General features: G+C 47.4%; 1 protein-coding gene across 1 annotated transcript in view; it reads right to left on the bottom strand.

The window, feature by feature from the left end:
* The window catches only part of TPRN (taperin), a 32,907-nt gene extending 17,825 nt beyond the window's left edge, over positions 1-15,082 (bottom strand). The window contains exon 1 of the mRNA XM_075834843.1: positions 12,348-15,082. Within this exon, the coding sequence (XP_075690958.1) occupies positions 12,348-14,834 (2,487 nt within the window). The 5' untranslated portion in view covers positions 14,835-15,082. The remainder of the gene's footprint in view (positions 1-12,347) is intronic.
* Positions 15,083-15,572: the final 490 nt, after the last annotated feature.

The raw sequence follows: 15,572 nt of genomic DNA, 5'->3' as shown, positions 1-15,572 counted from the left end.
GGATTAGATACACGGCTCAGCATCACATGATGGGATTAGATACACGGCTCAGGATACAGTATCACATGATAGGATGAGATGCACCCACTCAGGATACAGTATCACACATGAAAGGCTTAGATACACAGCTCAGCATCACATGGGATTAGATACACGGCTCAGGACACAGTATCACACATGATGGGCTTAGATAGACGTCTCAGCATCACATGATGGGATTAGATACACGGCTCAGCATCACATGAAGGGATTAGATACACGGCTCAGCATCACATGAAGGGATTAGATACACGGCTCAGCATCACATGAAGGGATTAGATACACGGCACAGCACCACATTATGGGATTAGATACACGGCACAGCACCACATTATGGGATTAGATACACGGCTCAGCAGACAGTATCACACATGATGGGATTAGATACACGGCTCAGCAGACAGTATCACACATGATGGGATTACATACACGGCTCAGCAGACAGTATCACACATGATAGGATTAGATACACAGCACAGTAGCCAGTATCACACATAATGGGATTAGATACACGGCTCAGCAGACAGTATCACACATGATAGGATTAGATACACGGCTCAGGATACAGTATCACACATGATAGGATTAGATACACTGCTCAGGATACAGTATCACACATGATGGGATTAGATACACGGCTCAGCAGACAGTCCCTGGAGATTATTCTATGATCTGGGACGTGGAGCGCGGTTTGCGCTGCGTCACGTCGGACACGTTTCCTCTTGGCACAGGACGATCAGTCAGAATTAGAGGAATACATGGGGTGGAGTTTATATTTCAGGGTCTGCGCTCCGTCCGGGTGCTGACCCTTATGGGCATTGTAATGCCGGCCATTAGTGGTTGTCACCCAAATAAGGGGAGACCCTCAGCTTTATTTTTTTATTATTAGGGGTGGGGGTGTTAGGTGCCCCCCCTCCCCCGGCTCAAATGTGTTGAATTATTGAGCAGGAATCACATCACGTGCGGGGGCTGCGTCTGGCACAGTGACCTTTCACCCCGGCTTATCAATTATTGCTGGTCGGTCTGCAAATGAAACCGGCGTGTGCCACATTATCTGACTGCCGCGAGAGGCTGAAAGTGAGAGCAGCGCAGGAGTCGCCAGCGTCGCCGGCTCCGCATCATCCCTGAGGCTGCGATCACACCGCGCAAAAATTACTGCGAAACCGGACTAGAAATCCGCAATTAAAGCCGCAGTCGTTACGCACATTAAACCCGCGGCGAGAATCCGCTACGGATTTATTTACGCTGTGAAGGAATTCAATTGGTTAAAACCTCATTCGCTTATATCGTTCGGTTCAGTATTGTGGAATTTCAAGGTGAATTCCGTAACCGAAATCCCACAAAAAATATGCGACGTGTGAACATTGACCAATATATTAGGCCATCTACTAAATTATTCAAATATGCAAATGAGCGTAGGACTTAACGAGAACTTTACAGCAAAGATCCAGGTGGAAGATCTTCCGTTGTCCTCATCCAGCTTCTATTTACTAGTTCGATCCACTTCTGGGAAAGCTGGGTGACAACCAAGATGGCCTTCATTATAGTCCCCACACGGGTGGTCACCCAGCTTTCCCAGACTCCTTTTTACTAAATGTAGCTAAATAACATTCTAACAACTTTCCAGTACAGCCGAGTGACACCAGTAATGGCGGCCATATTGGTTGTCACCCAGCTTTCCCAGGAACCTGATTTAACTCACGGACTAGTAAGTAGATATTTTGTTTCCTGATTTGGAGGCAGAGTTGTTATATTGCCAATAAACTGATGCCATGGAATTTCCTGAGAGATTTTAATAGTTCCACAGCATCGCAGTGCGGCAAATTTCTAGCATATTTTGGGGTTAAATTCTGCACTATTTTCAGGATCTCTGCTTACAGTCAGGGAAAGGGAATATTGGTCTGAGCTGAACTCACTATTCTGAGTCACTGTGTACATACATGACTTCTACTAATCCTGAGCTATATCTTATATTATACACCAGAGCTGCACTCACTATTCTGCTGGTGGAGTCACTGTGTACATACTTTACATTACTTATCCTGTACTGATCCTGAGTTACATCCTGTATTATACTCCAGAGCTGCACTCACTATTCTGCTGGTGGAGTCACTGTGTACATACATTACATTACTTATCCTGTACTGATCCTGAGTTACATCCTGTATTATACTCCAGAGCTGCACTCACTATTCTGCTGGTGGAGTCACTGTGTACATACATTACATTACTTATCCTGTACTCATCCTGAGTTACATCCTGTATTATACTCCAGAGCTGCACTCACTATTCTGCTGGTGGAGTCACTGTGTACATACATTACATTACTTATCCTGTACTGATCCTGAGTTACATCCTGTATTATACTCCAGAGCTGCACTCACTATTCTGCTGGTGGAGTCACTGTGTACATACATTACTTATCCTGTACTGATCCTGAGTTACATCCTGTATTATACTCCAGAGCTGCACTCACTATTCTGCTGGTGGAGTCACTGTGTACATACTTTACATTACTTATCCTGTACTGATCCTGAGTTACATCCTGTATTATACTCCAGAGCTGCACTCACTATTCTGCTAGTAGTTATTGGATACAGTCAGCATGCTTGGCTCGTTTATTGCAGGACACTTTTCCCTACATCAGATTACTATACGCTACCTAGAATCCACATTACCACAAGCTCTGTGAAGACACTGAACAAGCAGCGGATACTGTGAGATTTCCACTCTGAAGCCTGCAAAGTTGTGAATGCAGACACAGCAAACTGGAGTTTACACAATGAACAGGGTTGTGGTGCCGGCTCGGAGGGTCTCCTAGACCGCTGCCCCATGCAGGCACTGCCCTCTGGAGACATGTAGAGGACATGTCAGTCATCAGGACAGTGGAAGGCTCTGAACAAGCGTCTTAGGTCTTCTTCACAATATGCTCTTTCTTTAGTTCCATTCAAGCAAGCAAGCGTGTCTCCGTATTCTCCAACTAGCAGAGGGCACTCACGCAGCATCGACCTGTCTGTGCGTCCCGAGAACCTGTGGATCCAGGCGTCCTATCCTGACAACATGAGGGCACATTAGTGGTCACCCAGCTTTCCCAGGAACAGATAACTAGGAAACCGCTGAATGGGCATTAACATGACCGGCGAGGACGACTCAAGGACTTCTATTTACTCTCGGGGGGCTCCGTTTTTCCATAAGGGGGTATAAAGCTGCAGCTCCGGCTTTAGGGTCCTGTTCATATTAATTGTGCATTGGCCTCACGTCGGGTTTCCTGGCCCATTAAATGAAAAATCAATGGAATGAGAGGAATGTGTCAGCGTCACCCCGTTCCCATGACCTGGATGCCCGGCAACTAGGCCAAGATCACAAAAACAGAGGGGGAGGGGTAAACTGACCATCAAGGGCGGCAGTGCCCCAACCCCCCATGAGTTATACCGGAATATTCAATCTCTCCGAAAAAGATCAGGCGCTACGACAACGGTCTGGAAAATACTCAAGGAAATATAAAGCCCCGTCCACAGTCCTTTTAATTTTAAGATCTATAGGTTTCGGGGGAAAGTTGGGTGACAACCAAGATGGCTCCCATATGGGGTTGCCACCCAACTTTCCTATCAAGTTGACACATTTTTAGGACTTTGGAAACTGGGATGACAACTTCTGTGGAAGCTGTAATGGCGGCCAAACAATAGTCACCCAGCTTTCCCAGAAGCGGATATTGGCCTCATTCAGACATTGGCAGGGAAGGGAGCGGCTCTGGCTTCAGTCATCTCCCCTGTGCTGGTTAATGTGAGAGTCTCTTGGCGTTAATGTAAATCAGCATCTACTTATGAAGAATTAAGGTTAATTATGGCCGGGAACGGAGTTGTCAGCCAGACCGTACAAGCCCCAGACGCGGATTACTGGCCATTACTGGACGGCTTGTGCTACATACCAGACTATAATCCCACGACTGGACCCGGTACATGGAAAATCCAGCGATTTACGTCCCAAGAATAGTTGTCGGGGGGGTTTAACCTGGAACGGGGTCACAATTCTAGAACTGGGGCATCGACAACCCATTGAAGGAACCAAGGTGCCCGGCTCTGAACCAAGGTGCCCGGCTCTGAACCGCTGCTCCCTCAAGTGCCAATTCCTAATCCTACCATCAGGAACGTGAGAAGGGTTCTTTTCTGCGCCAGACGCCTTATCTGTAGTGATACCGCCGATCTGGGGGGGCAGAGTGGCACTTCTATCTATGTGGTGGCTGCTCACACTTTGGACACCGTAGTATCACCCAGCTTTCCATAGACTCAGAATGGCTTGCACATAGTAGGATTTACATCCCCCTTCTGCTCTTCTGGTGTCAGTCTTCACTTTAGTTGACATTCTATTCATGAAACAGGAAGCTCAGGATGGACACTTCATGCAACAAGTATCCCGAATCTCTCAATCGGAGACCTACCAGGTCCTAATAATGCCGGATTGAAAGACTTCAGTATTTGGAATTTCCGATAATCCGGAATTTGCTGATCTTGAGGTGCCGGATTATCGGAATTTTACCAAAATTCATCCACGGCTGATAAATCCGATTCACTTTAACGAGGATTTGGGTTTTAAGTGTCCCTGTCTATGCAGCACGGGTGCGGGATGTGTCCACACGAGGACACCGCGGCTGCCGCCAGCCACTCCGCCAAATTGTTTCCTTAGTGACACGGGATTGCAGTCATTGTAAAGGGATTAAGTCATTTGCAGTCATTTGATGATGCAATAAATGTCTCTGTCATTCCTCCTGTCACTGCAAACTCACCTGAGGCACCAGCAACCTCCAGGAATGAGTAACAGCGCCCATGTCATGCCCACGTGTAGCGCCCATATCATATAAATCACCATCAATATTCAGTCGAGAGGTTGTTTAAACCCATCTAGACCATAGAAGAGGGAATATAAAACTAAGGAGGTGCATCTAAATCAACCCCCATCCAGAAGCGGGGAAAAAAAAACCAGTATAGACCTAGTCCTACTTTCACACAGCTGATGGATTTGTTACAATGTGTCAGTGCAGGCAATCCTCTGTGGCTGTACTCCGGGCCGATATCTCTTAGCAATACGGATGCGTTGTAACAAACTGCAGTTGTGTGAATGTAACAGAGTATAAATGAATTTCCAGTTGCTGACAGCAAGCAGAGATCTTGAAAATGGTGAGGAATTGAAACACAAAGTATATCGGAAAGTTGCAGAACTGATTCAGCCTTAAGTTATAGAAGACCGGGGAATCTTGTATTGCTGCCAACTACGGCATGAACTGCACAGGACTGAAAAAAAAAAAAACATGGCTGCTTTCTTCCAGAAACAGCGCCCCCTTAGTCCTTGGGTTGTGTCTGGTATTACAGCTCTGCTCCATTGAAGTGCTGAGCTGTAATATCACAACAAAGGCGTGGCGCCGTATCGAAGAGCAGTAGCCATTTTTTTTCTAATCCTAGACAACCCCTTTAATTTAAAGGGGAACTCAGGATTGTTAATAAATACAATGTGACCGGCTCCTTTTTCCTTGCCTTGTTTTTGCTCGGAAGCAGCCAAACATGTTTGGGGTAGGGGTTGCCTAGCAATAGGCACAGCTGGAAGTCAGTGACAACCTTGAAGCCCTGGTGTGAAAGAAGTTGTCACCCACCAGTCCACAGAAGAGTTGTTGTCACACACGGAAGATGGCCGCCTGTCCCCAGCTAGCTTTCTTTTTCAAGTAGGGGTGTCAGAGGGGTAATTGGCGCTGGCACGTCATGGTGCTGCTGGCATGGTTACCCATTACCCTCTACACTTGGCACACATTTACCACGTCTTACTTTCAGATAGTTCTCTTTACCTTCTGGGTGACTACATGATAGTCTCTATATTTAGACGCCGTTATCTCTGCGATTTATAACGAGTCCGTAAAACAAAATAGTTATAATCCAGGTGCGGCGTCACGAGCGTTTATAGTCGGCGCTGGACTTCTGCCCTGCTTGGTACGAGCCGATTAAAGGCTTTGTCTTATTGTCTAAGTGGCTAATTCCAAGAATGTCACCTGGTTAGTGTGACGAAGAATGAAAAGGTCAAAGGGCAGCAAGGAATAAAAACAATCAGGGACTAACCAGATCAGCAAGATCGAGTCAATCATTAAAGAGACAGTACACTGAAAAATGGCGGCTGAGGACTGGCCCATCAGCATATAACATCTCTAGCTTGTGAATATTCCTCCCTCCAGTGTACATTACAGCTCGAGCTTCAGAGTACCCCCCTCCTAAGACCCCAAACAAAACTCCTGAACATACAAGTCTGTGAAGTCTTCATATTTGCTAGTTATGTCTCCTACAGGTAACAGATGATGGGTGACAACGAGTAGTTATGTAGCGTTAGCCCCGCCCATCACATACTAGAGCTCCGCCTGTTTGTGTGTCAGTCTTTACTGCTGTGCTGGCATTCTATTCATAAACCAGATCACTCAGGCAAGGAAAGTAGGGAATCGGGCAAGAAAAAAAAAAACAGGTAATTTAAATGGGCAAATGGCTATTGAATTTCAATAAAACGCTGTAACGATTCGCAGTTCGTGACGCTGCATCTGTGGAATAGTTCTCTCCACGGCTCAGGAGCTCCTGCCGCGGGATCTGCTTTCACGGTCAGATTCTTATCTGGAGTGAAAATATTGTGCTGCGGGCGCTGGCAATGCCAGATCTGGTTTCTCCGATCCCTGCTGAGCGGGTGAGGCCGCAGGAAGTCACTAGTGAAAGGACCATGGGAAACCTGCGGGTGATGGGTGGACGCAATAGACTATGGCGGGTGCAGATCCCGCAGCTATTGTGCTGCTTGGACACTACAACTCCCAGCATGCCCTGCTAGTTTGATGTGGCTGGCATGTTGGGGACAGCTGGTGAACGACGGTCTGCCCGAGCTTACCTCTCACTAGCTCTAATGGTGTTGTACTATCACTCCTGGTATATAGCCGGGCACAAGAAGACTAAAATACTGCCGCCATATTGTTCTCCCTGACTAGAAAGTGTTGGTGGCAATTATGACTGAAGTGCTTCCTTCGGGGATTGTAGAAGATTAGAAAACATGGCCGCTTCCAGAAACTGCCCCACACTTGTCCAAAGGCCGTTTCTGGTATTGCAGTTCAGCCCCATTCAAGTGAATAGGGCTGGACTGCAATACCAGACAAAGCCTATGGAGAAGAGTGGCGCTGTTTCAGAAAGAAAGCAGCCATACAACCCTATGAAGGGTACTGGCACCCGTCCGCCATCTCTTTTGCTACTAAGCAGCTTCTAATTAGACTTGGGCTCCGTGGTGACCTGCCTCCCTAATAAAAAGTCTGGGACCCCCATCCTTATATCAGTTCAGTGCATCCCAACAGTAGAGGAAGCCATATTGTGAGCTATGATGAGGTAGCATAAAAGAGTTCATCGAATTCATACCACAAAATGGCTGCCCCCCCCCCACCTAGACACTGCTTGCACAAGCAACAGGTAAGCAGCCACTAGGCCTCGTGTATCAGAACTTGAAGGGCTTTGTTGCCCATAGCAACCAATCAAAAATCTGCTTTCATTTTCAAACCTGCACTGGAAAAATGAAACAAGGACTCTGATTGGTTGCTATGGGCAACGAGATCCTAGACAATGAGCTGCTATAGGATTATTCACTCAGCACATGGTCGCCATTTTGTCCCAAGGCCCAAATATTCGCATGACACACACACAGTCACTTTTCTGTAACGTCATTATAAATTCTAGCCACCCAGCTTTCTCAGCCGCCTGAATGGCATAATGTGGGGCACACTACTTTGTCACATATCGGCAGTGACCGATTTCACCCTCTCCTCTTAGGTTATGGACTGTAATAAGGTTGTTAAGTGCATGTCCCTTTAAGAAAAGATTTCTAACACGCCGTGGACTAGAAGTGCTGTGTCGTGTGGTTTGCTCCGCCGCTCCCTGCTTTATCTCATGTGAACGTCTTAATATCAGACAGCGGTTTCAGTTCCGGGTGTGGCCATTATTTTCCCAGTAGTTCAAATATTTACGACAAGTTTTGGGCAGACCCGTTCCCCGCTGCTATAGTCCACTAAGGGCGGAGTATCGCTTTACCCCAGTGGCTTTCCAGATGTTGTGAAACTACAACTACCAGCATGCCCTGACAGCCAGCGACATGCTGGGAGCTGTAGTTTCACAACAGCTGACGAGCCACAGGTGGCCCGCAGCTCTACACAGCTGACTAATTATCAGTTTATAATAGATCAGAGCCGGACCATTCCCAGGGGTAAGAGCAAAGAACTACTCCACCCAATGGGGACAACTACTCTCAGTAGGTTATGTTTCCGATCATATAATGAAAAGTTCTGCATCTTTCTAATGTACTTAGTGTTTCGATTTCATGAATAGCTCAAGACATCTGCTTGCTGTCGATGAATGGAAATATTCAGAAAACCCGTCCTTCCTGGTTATATTCAATTGACACCGATGCAGGGCTCCTTACCAGGGAGTCTGAGACACTGTAACAAGTTCTGCACCTGTGTTAGTTGGCCGTAATCAGAATGGGGTTTCAGCCGAAATAATGTGTCAGTTCGCTGACTGCAAGCAGAGATCTTAAACGTGCGGAGGAATTGATACACAAATTATATTACAAAGTGGCTGAACTTTCCATTAGGGTGTATTCACACAGTGTTGTTTTGACGCGTTTTGGCCACGCAGCCGCAAACCACACCAAAAAGTCGCACGCGTTTTTCGATGCAAGCCTCGGCTTCGCGGCCAAATAAAAACGCTCCGTGTGAACACTCCCTTATACAATGATTAAGCTTTATGTACATGAGACTGGAGAACTCCCTCTTGTAATTCAACTTCCTCAACAGTGAAGCAATCACTGGGGGTCCGGCTGCTGGGACCCCCCAACGATCGGGTGCTGAGAAAACGGAACATCCGCGCAGCGCCAAAATGATTCTTCTAGAGCGAGAGCTGCATGTGCTCACTAACAGAGGGGCGTCCTGAGTGGAAAACCCCCTTTATACTCCATAGGACATATGAACAAGTCTCGTTTTAAGTGGACAACCCCTTTAAGGACTTTTAAGTGCTGTTTATGGCAGCCTGTATCCTGTGAATGGACCTCTCTGTATTGGGTTGGTCGGTGTCTTCACAGTAACAGCCCGTGAGGGGTGCAGGGGCAGACGACGGGTGGACTCCCCACTTTGCTCATGGATAACAGCGGTATGTTGGGGGATTGCAATGCAAGCGATTGCCTCATCCATTCAGACACGCAGTGCGACGGGTCTGGCGATACTGCCCCCCCCCCCCCCCCGTAGCCTAAAGATGTAGATAAATCAAAAATCTGACTGTCATAAAACCCGTCACTGCCCATCCTGCCCTACAAGTACGCGGAGGCGGCCAACCTGCCCGACCGGAAAAAAACAATTATTTACCTTTGAGGAAAACCAAAATACTGCAAGTCTAACTGAGGTGACATCACAAGGTTTATAGAGGTCGCTCACCCAAGAATCTACTTTAAGGGAAGACGCGGAATTTAACCTGCACCCCCCTCTCCCCAACCACGAAGAACCATCCCTGGGAACAATAATTACAGAGCAGGTTCCTCCCGGTGCAGAACGCGCGGTGCTGGAACAGCAGGATCTACTGTCCACCTCTATAATTCATTATCTCAAAAGCTGTGAACGCTAAAAGCCAAGCTGGTGCCAACGAGCAGCGTGCCAGGACCTGCCACAGCTACGGGCATGGAGACTGGCAGACGTGGTCCAGGAACTTATGAAGAACCAAGAAATCACACAACTATTAGCTATGACAACCAAAGCACAAGAGGTTGTCACAGCCCCGCCCCCCGTTACTAGCATGACCTTGGCTATTGGTTTGTAGCCACTATCAACCTATGTGGACTGCCTGGTAACGGCCGGTCACCATCAGAATAGAGACTAGAAGTTCACCAGTTAGTGGGGGGGGGCACGAGAATGCCCTCTATGATCTAATTAGGGACCATGATTCATTGCAAAAGGGCACAACACGCCAATTAGACATTGGTGACTCAGTTGTCATATTTTACATCATCCCAACTATATCCTCTTGGTTCAAATAGCACAGTGTGAATTTTGCATTTGGGTGGAGAGACACTTTAAAGGGCATGATTATGTAGATTAATTCTATATATAAAGAGGAGTCACTTTTTGAATACATTAGTTAGATTATGCTGATCCATTACATATTTTATACTGATCCTGGCCTGGAGTATTATACTCCAGAGCTGCACTCACTATTCTGCTGGTGGAGTCACTGTGTACATACATTACATTACTTATCCTGTACTGATCCTGAGTTATATCCTGTATTATACTCCAGAGCTGCACTCACTATTCTGCTGGTGGAGTCACTGTGTACATACATTACTTATCCTGTACTGATCCTGAGTTATATCCTGTATTATACTCCAGAGCTGCACTCACTATGTACACAGTGACTCCACCAGCACAATAGTGAGTACAGCTCTGGAGTATAATACAGGATGTAACTCAGGATCAGTACAGGATAAGTAATGTAATGTAATGTACACAGTGACTCCACCAACAGAATAGTGAGTGCAGCTCTGGAGTATAATACAGGATGTAACTCAGGATAAGTAACGTAATGTATGTACACAGTGACTCCACCAGCAGAATAGTGAGTGCAGCTCTGGAGTATAATACAGGATATAACTCAGGATCAGTACAGGATAAGTAATGTAATGTATGTACACAGTGACTCCACCAGCAGAATAGTGAGTGCAGCTCTGGAGTATAATACAGGATGTAACTCAGGATCAGTACAGGATAAGTAATGTAATGTATGTACACAGTGACTCCACCAGCAGAATAGTGAGTGCAGCTCTGGAGTATAATACAGGATGTAACTCAGGATAAGTAACGTAATGTATGTACACAGTGACTCCACCAGCAGAATAGTGAGTGCAGCTCTGGAGTATAATACAGGATGTAACTCAGGGTCAGTACAGGATAAGTAATGTATGTACACAGTGACTCCACCAGCAGAATAGTGAGTGCAGCTCTGGAGTATAATACAGGATGTAACTCAGGGTCAGTACAGGATAAGTAATGTAATGTATGTACACAGTGACTCCACCAGCAGTATAGTGAGTGCAGCTCTGGAGTATAATACAGGATGTAACTCAGGATCAATACATGATAAGTAATGTAATGTATGTACACAGTGACTCCACCAGCAGAATAGTGAGTGCAGCTCTGGAGTATAATACAGGATGTAACTCAGGGTCAGTGCAGGATAAGAAATATATTTACATTTTATGTAGATGAATTCTATACTGGAAATTTATGATCCCATCGAAACTCTTTAAACGGTGAGTAGTTTTATCCTCCCTGTCACGTGTAAAGTTGTCTGCGAGGTTTTTACAGGGATTATTTCATGCACAATTTATAAGGAAGCAGTAACTTTCCATTTCTCACAACATGAGGCAGTAATGACCGGCTTTAACACGGACTGAAAATAACCCTGAGATCCCTCCTGTTCTGGTCTAGCGGCTTCTGAATGGAACATGGATCTCGCATCACTGGCCCTGCGCCGAATCATACAGCGAGCCATCATGTGCCAGATTACTAGAAGGAATTTACTAGTCACTGTGGCCCCGAGCACGCCGGACCACTGGGAGCGCAGACACGGCCTCTTATCTTATTGTTACTTTCTTGCACTTTGCAACATATTAAAAGTTAATAATCAAACCACAAGTTCCCCTTCAGACTTTGGAAGTCAAATACAGAATTATTCAGAGTAAAAAATAAAAAAATTAATGGATAAACTGAACCCTTAATAGAACATCTGACTAATGTCCAAACTCTCCAATAAAACGTCTTACGAGGAAGAAAAGGCGTCAGTCAAACCTCGGAAACGTAAACAAAAACTTTAAAAAAAAAAAAAAAAAACGGACTCAAATAAAGAAAAAACAGAATTAGAGAAAAAAAAAGCAAAAAAAAACGACATGAAATAAAATGTTAAAAAAAAAATTGGAAAATATGAATAAAATAAAAACAAACCATAAAAAATAGACAAAAATAAAAGTAGAATAAAAAAAATAAATAAATAAAATAAAAAATGAAACCCAACTCTTCTTTACTAATAAAAACCTATGACTATGGCACTGCCCGCCATTTAAACTCCCTGACGGAGACGTAGCGGTCGGGGTCAGCGAGTATTGAGCTTGGACAATATTTGACTTTGTGTAATAATCATTGATCGCACATAAACACACCAGTAAATAACGCCGCGTCTGCGCTGCGAATTACGGGACAGTTTTCAATCATTTACCTTTTTCCTGGTTGAGCCGATCTTGGTCAGACAGGACTTGGACAGGGACTGATATCCCCCGATAACCTGGATTTCATCCGCGGTCGGATAGCGTTTTTTCAGCAACGCTCCTAGTTCTGAGTAAGGAGCCTCAGAACCATCTGAAGATTTCCTTTTAGACCTAGGATCATCATCCTCATCATCTTCCACCACTGGGGTCCGGAAAGCCTCCTGCTCCGTGACCGGTTTCCGCTTCGGTACCACCGTAAAAGTATTGCCTCCTTTATTGCGGATGGAGGACACGGCAGAATGCGGCCTGTAGGGGGACTCCTCTGTTTTGAAGGCCGGTTTGGTCTCCTTGTTGACCTCCTTGTCCTCTATGTTGACTATATCGTCAATGTTGGTGACCGGTATGTCGGGTTTCACCGCATCCTCGTGTATTTTTGTCACCGGTACATCGGTCAACACGACCACCCCGTCTCCTTGCTGCACGCTACTAAAGTATTCAAGCTCCGCCCCCAGGTCAGTAAACGATTGACCTTCGGTGGGCGATCGAGACGGCAAAAGCCCACTTTTCCAATCGAAATCGGACAAGGAGGGTACACCGGAGGCCGATCGGACAGTCTTACTTGAATTAACATCGCCAGTCCCCGTGCCATCTTGAGGCGTTGCCGGAACGCGGACATCATTTGTCCGGTCGCCATTTTTTTTAGGAGAGTCTGTTCTATCCGATTTGGGGCCGTTTAGGGCGGTAGCGCTGTTTCTCACTTTTGGCTTGGACTGGACGTCTTGTTGGGTTACAGAAGGGACCTGCCTCTTCTTTGGGATAAAAACAAAAGAATTTTTGGACTGCATGCGAATGTTCGCGAGCGCTTTCGCCTGAACGTCATCGTCCGGGATGCTGCGGAGATCTGGTTTTGGGGCGGGTCTGATCTCGAAAGAGTCATTACTGCTGGTGGAAGCGGACACTTTCAGTTGCTGACTAGGAGTGGCACTTGTGAAGGCCTGGTCACAGTGGTTGGTGATCGATGGGTATTTCGAAGTGGCACTGGATTTCGGAGGGATGCTACTAGACTTTGGTGGGTCCACTTCACACTTTGGCCTCCAAGAGATGGTGCCGTTGGGAATCTCATTCATGGACTCATTGGATGGCACTGGACCACTTCCCTCGGGCACCCTCTGAGTCACGGTACCCTTGGGTCGCTTGCTCTTGGACAGGAGATCTTGAATACTGATAGTAGTTCCCGTCTTCACATTTTTCTCCAGATGGTCAACAAGACCATTGGTAAGAGGTGGACAGTCTCTCTTTAGTCCTTCTCCATCCGTGGTGGGAGACTTCCCCTTACTGGTGGGCACAGCTTTAGGGTTGACCAGGATGGTATTATTGCCAACCTTCTGGGTAACATTGACCAGTTTTGGTAGCGGAGGAGGAACGTTGTTACTGGTGTGCCCCACTTCAAACTTCTCCCTGACTGTGGCCACGGTGGGCGAAAGAGGTTGGTCACCCATGGATGTCTCATAAGTAGGGGACAGAGGCAAAGAAGGCGACAGAGGGGCGACCGACGCAGGTGACATCATCGGACTTGAGGGTCTTTTATGAAACAGGTCAGGGTCCGGTAGAGAATGGGGGATGGGCGGTTTGGATGGGAGCCAGGATGGGTTATTTAGGGGAAACCGCTTGCTGTCCTCCTCGATGATGAAGGCCGATGATGAGGAGAATTCTCCGGATCTCTTAGGTGACCTGTTCAGGGGGGCTTGGCCTTGAAGCTCAAGGATCGGAGGTTTTGGCAATATGGTGGGCTTGCTGTCTCGCTCCAATAAGGTCTCCAAGCTCCTGGACCGCGCCGGTCTACTATGGCCGTGGTCAAACTTCTCTAATAACCGGCTGACCCTCCCGGCTTCTTCCAGGACCTCCGTGTGCTCCAACGACTCCTTCTTGGGGGGTGCTGGGACTTTCTTGGGGGGCTCCTTGTTAGGGACCTCGGGCTCATAGATGACCACCTCAGATGCCCTGATCTCGGCCACTTTGTTGCCCCTCTTGGCCAGCAGCTCCTCCACAGGGTCGCCGTGGCCACTGACGGAATGGCTGAAGTAGCCGGGATCGGACTCGATGATGATGATGTTCTCGGCTCGGATGGTCCTCATGCCCGGTAGGTGGCTGTACATGTCCAGCAGGTGCCGGATGGGGGAGGAGGCTCTGCCCGGGGAGTGATGCGGATGATGGGGCCGCCGGTGCCGCCGCCGCTCCTTCTCCTGCTTGATGAACGGGTTCTCGTGGAGCGGCCCCAGGCTGTCCTGCAGCACCAGGCGTTCCGGACTGAAGTTCCTGCTCTGCCTGGACGGGGAGCGTGTCTTACGGCTAGGAGACGAGTCCTTCCCCCGGGACACGGCAGCGCTCGCCATCTTCGCCCGCTTCCTCTCCAGCACCTCCAGCTTCCAAGCCGGTATCTTGTGGGAGTGCGGCTCCGGCCGAGGCCAGCTTTTCGTGCTGCCGCCACTCACCGCCATTTTTGCTGCGGGGGGAAATCTCCTGAGTGACCGCCTAACCCGCCGCGCAGCCCCGCAGCTACTGACTGACTAGAGCCGGGATCCGGGAGCTGGTCCTGTCACCGAAAACCCCGCCCCTTCTCCTCGACGTCATCACTTCAAACACTCCACCAGGTGGCCGGGGCTGTCACGACGAACCACGCCTCCTTTCTGTACGTCATTCCATAAGACATTCCCATTGGATGGCTGCTGTGAATCCTAGCGTTAAGTCCCGCCCCTCATCAAACGACACGCCCCCTTCCTGGCTAACGATGGAGGAAACGGGTGTTGTCACTTCAGTCTTTAAGTGTCGAGGCCACAAGACTTCCGGCTGCAAGAACCTTCTCTGCAGGGTGAGGAGGAACGTCTGTCCTGGAAGCCCGGCTCCGTCATTTGTGTTTACCTGGGACACGCCCCTTCTTAAGGACGCCTACACAACTTTCGTGTTCACTCTAGACACGCCCCTTAAAGGAACACCCCACAACAATACATCATCATAGTCGACACGCCCACTTTCAATATGTCTAGGCAATGCTTTATTATGGTTCTTGTAGATAATGGTCCTTACATTTTAAAATAAAAAATTGGTACCAGGTTTTCTATGACTGACAAAGGCCCGGACAAGTCATGGCGTCCTGAGGATACAAGAAATGCAAAAGAAAACAGACAATCTGTCATAGACTTAAATAACATTTACCATGCACGTGTATTACACAAGCA

The sequence above is a fragment of the Rhinoderma darwinii genome, chromosome 8 (assembly GCF_050947455.1).
Source record: "Rhinoderma darwinii isolate aRhiDar2 chromosome 8, aRhiDar2.hap1, whole genome shotgun sequence".
NCBI lineage: Eukaryota > Metazoa > Chordata > Amphibia > Anura > Rhinodermatidae > Rhinoderma > Rhinoderma darwinii.
This window is presented reverse-complemented; position numbering and strand designations above follow the sequence as displayed.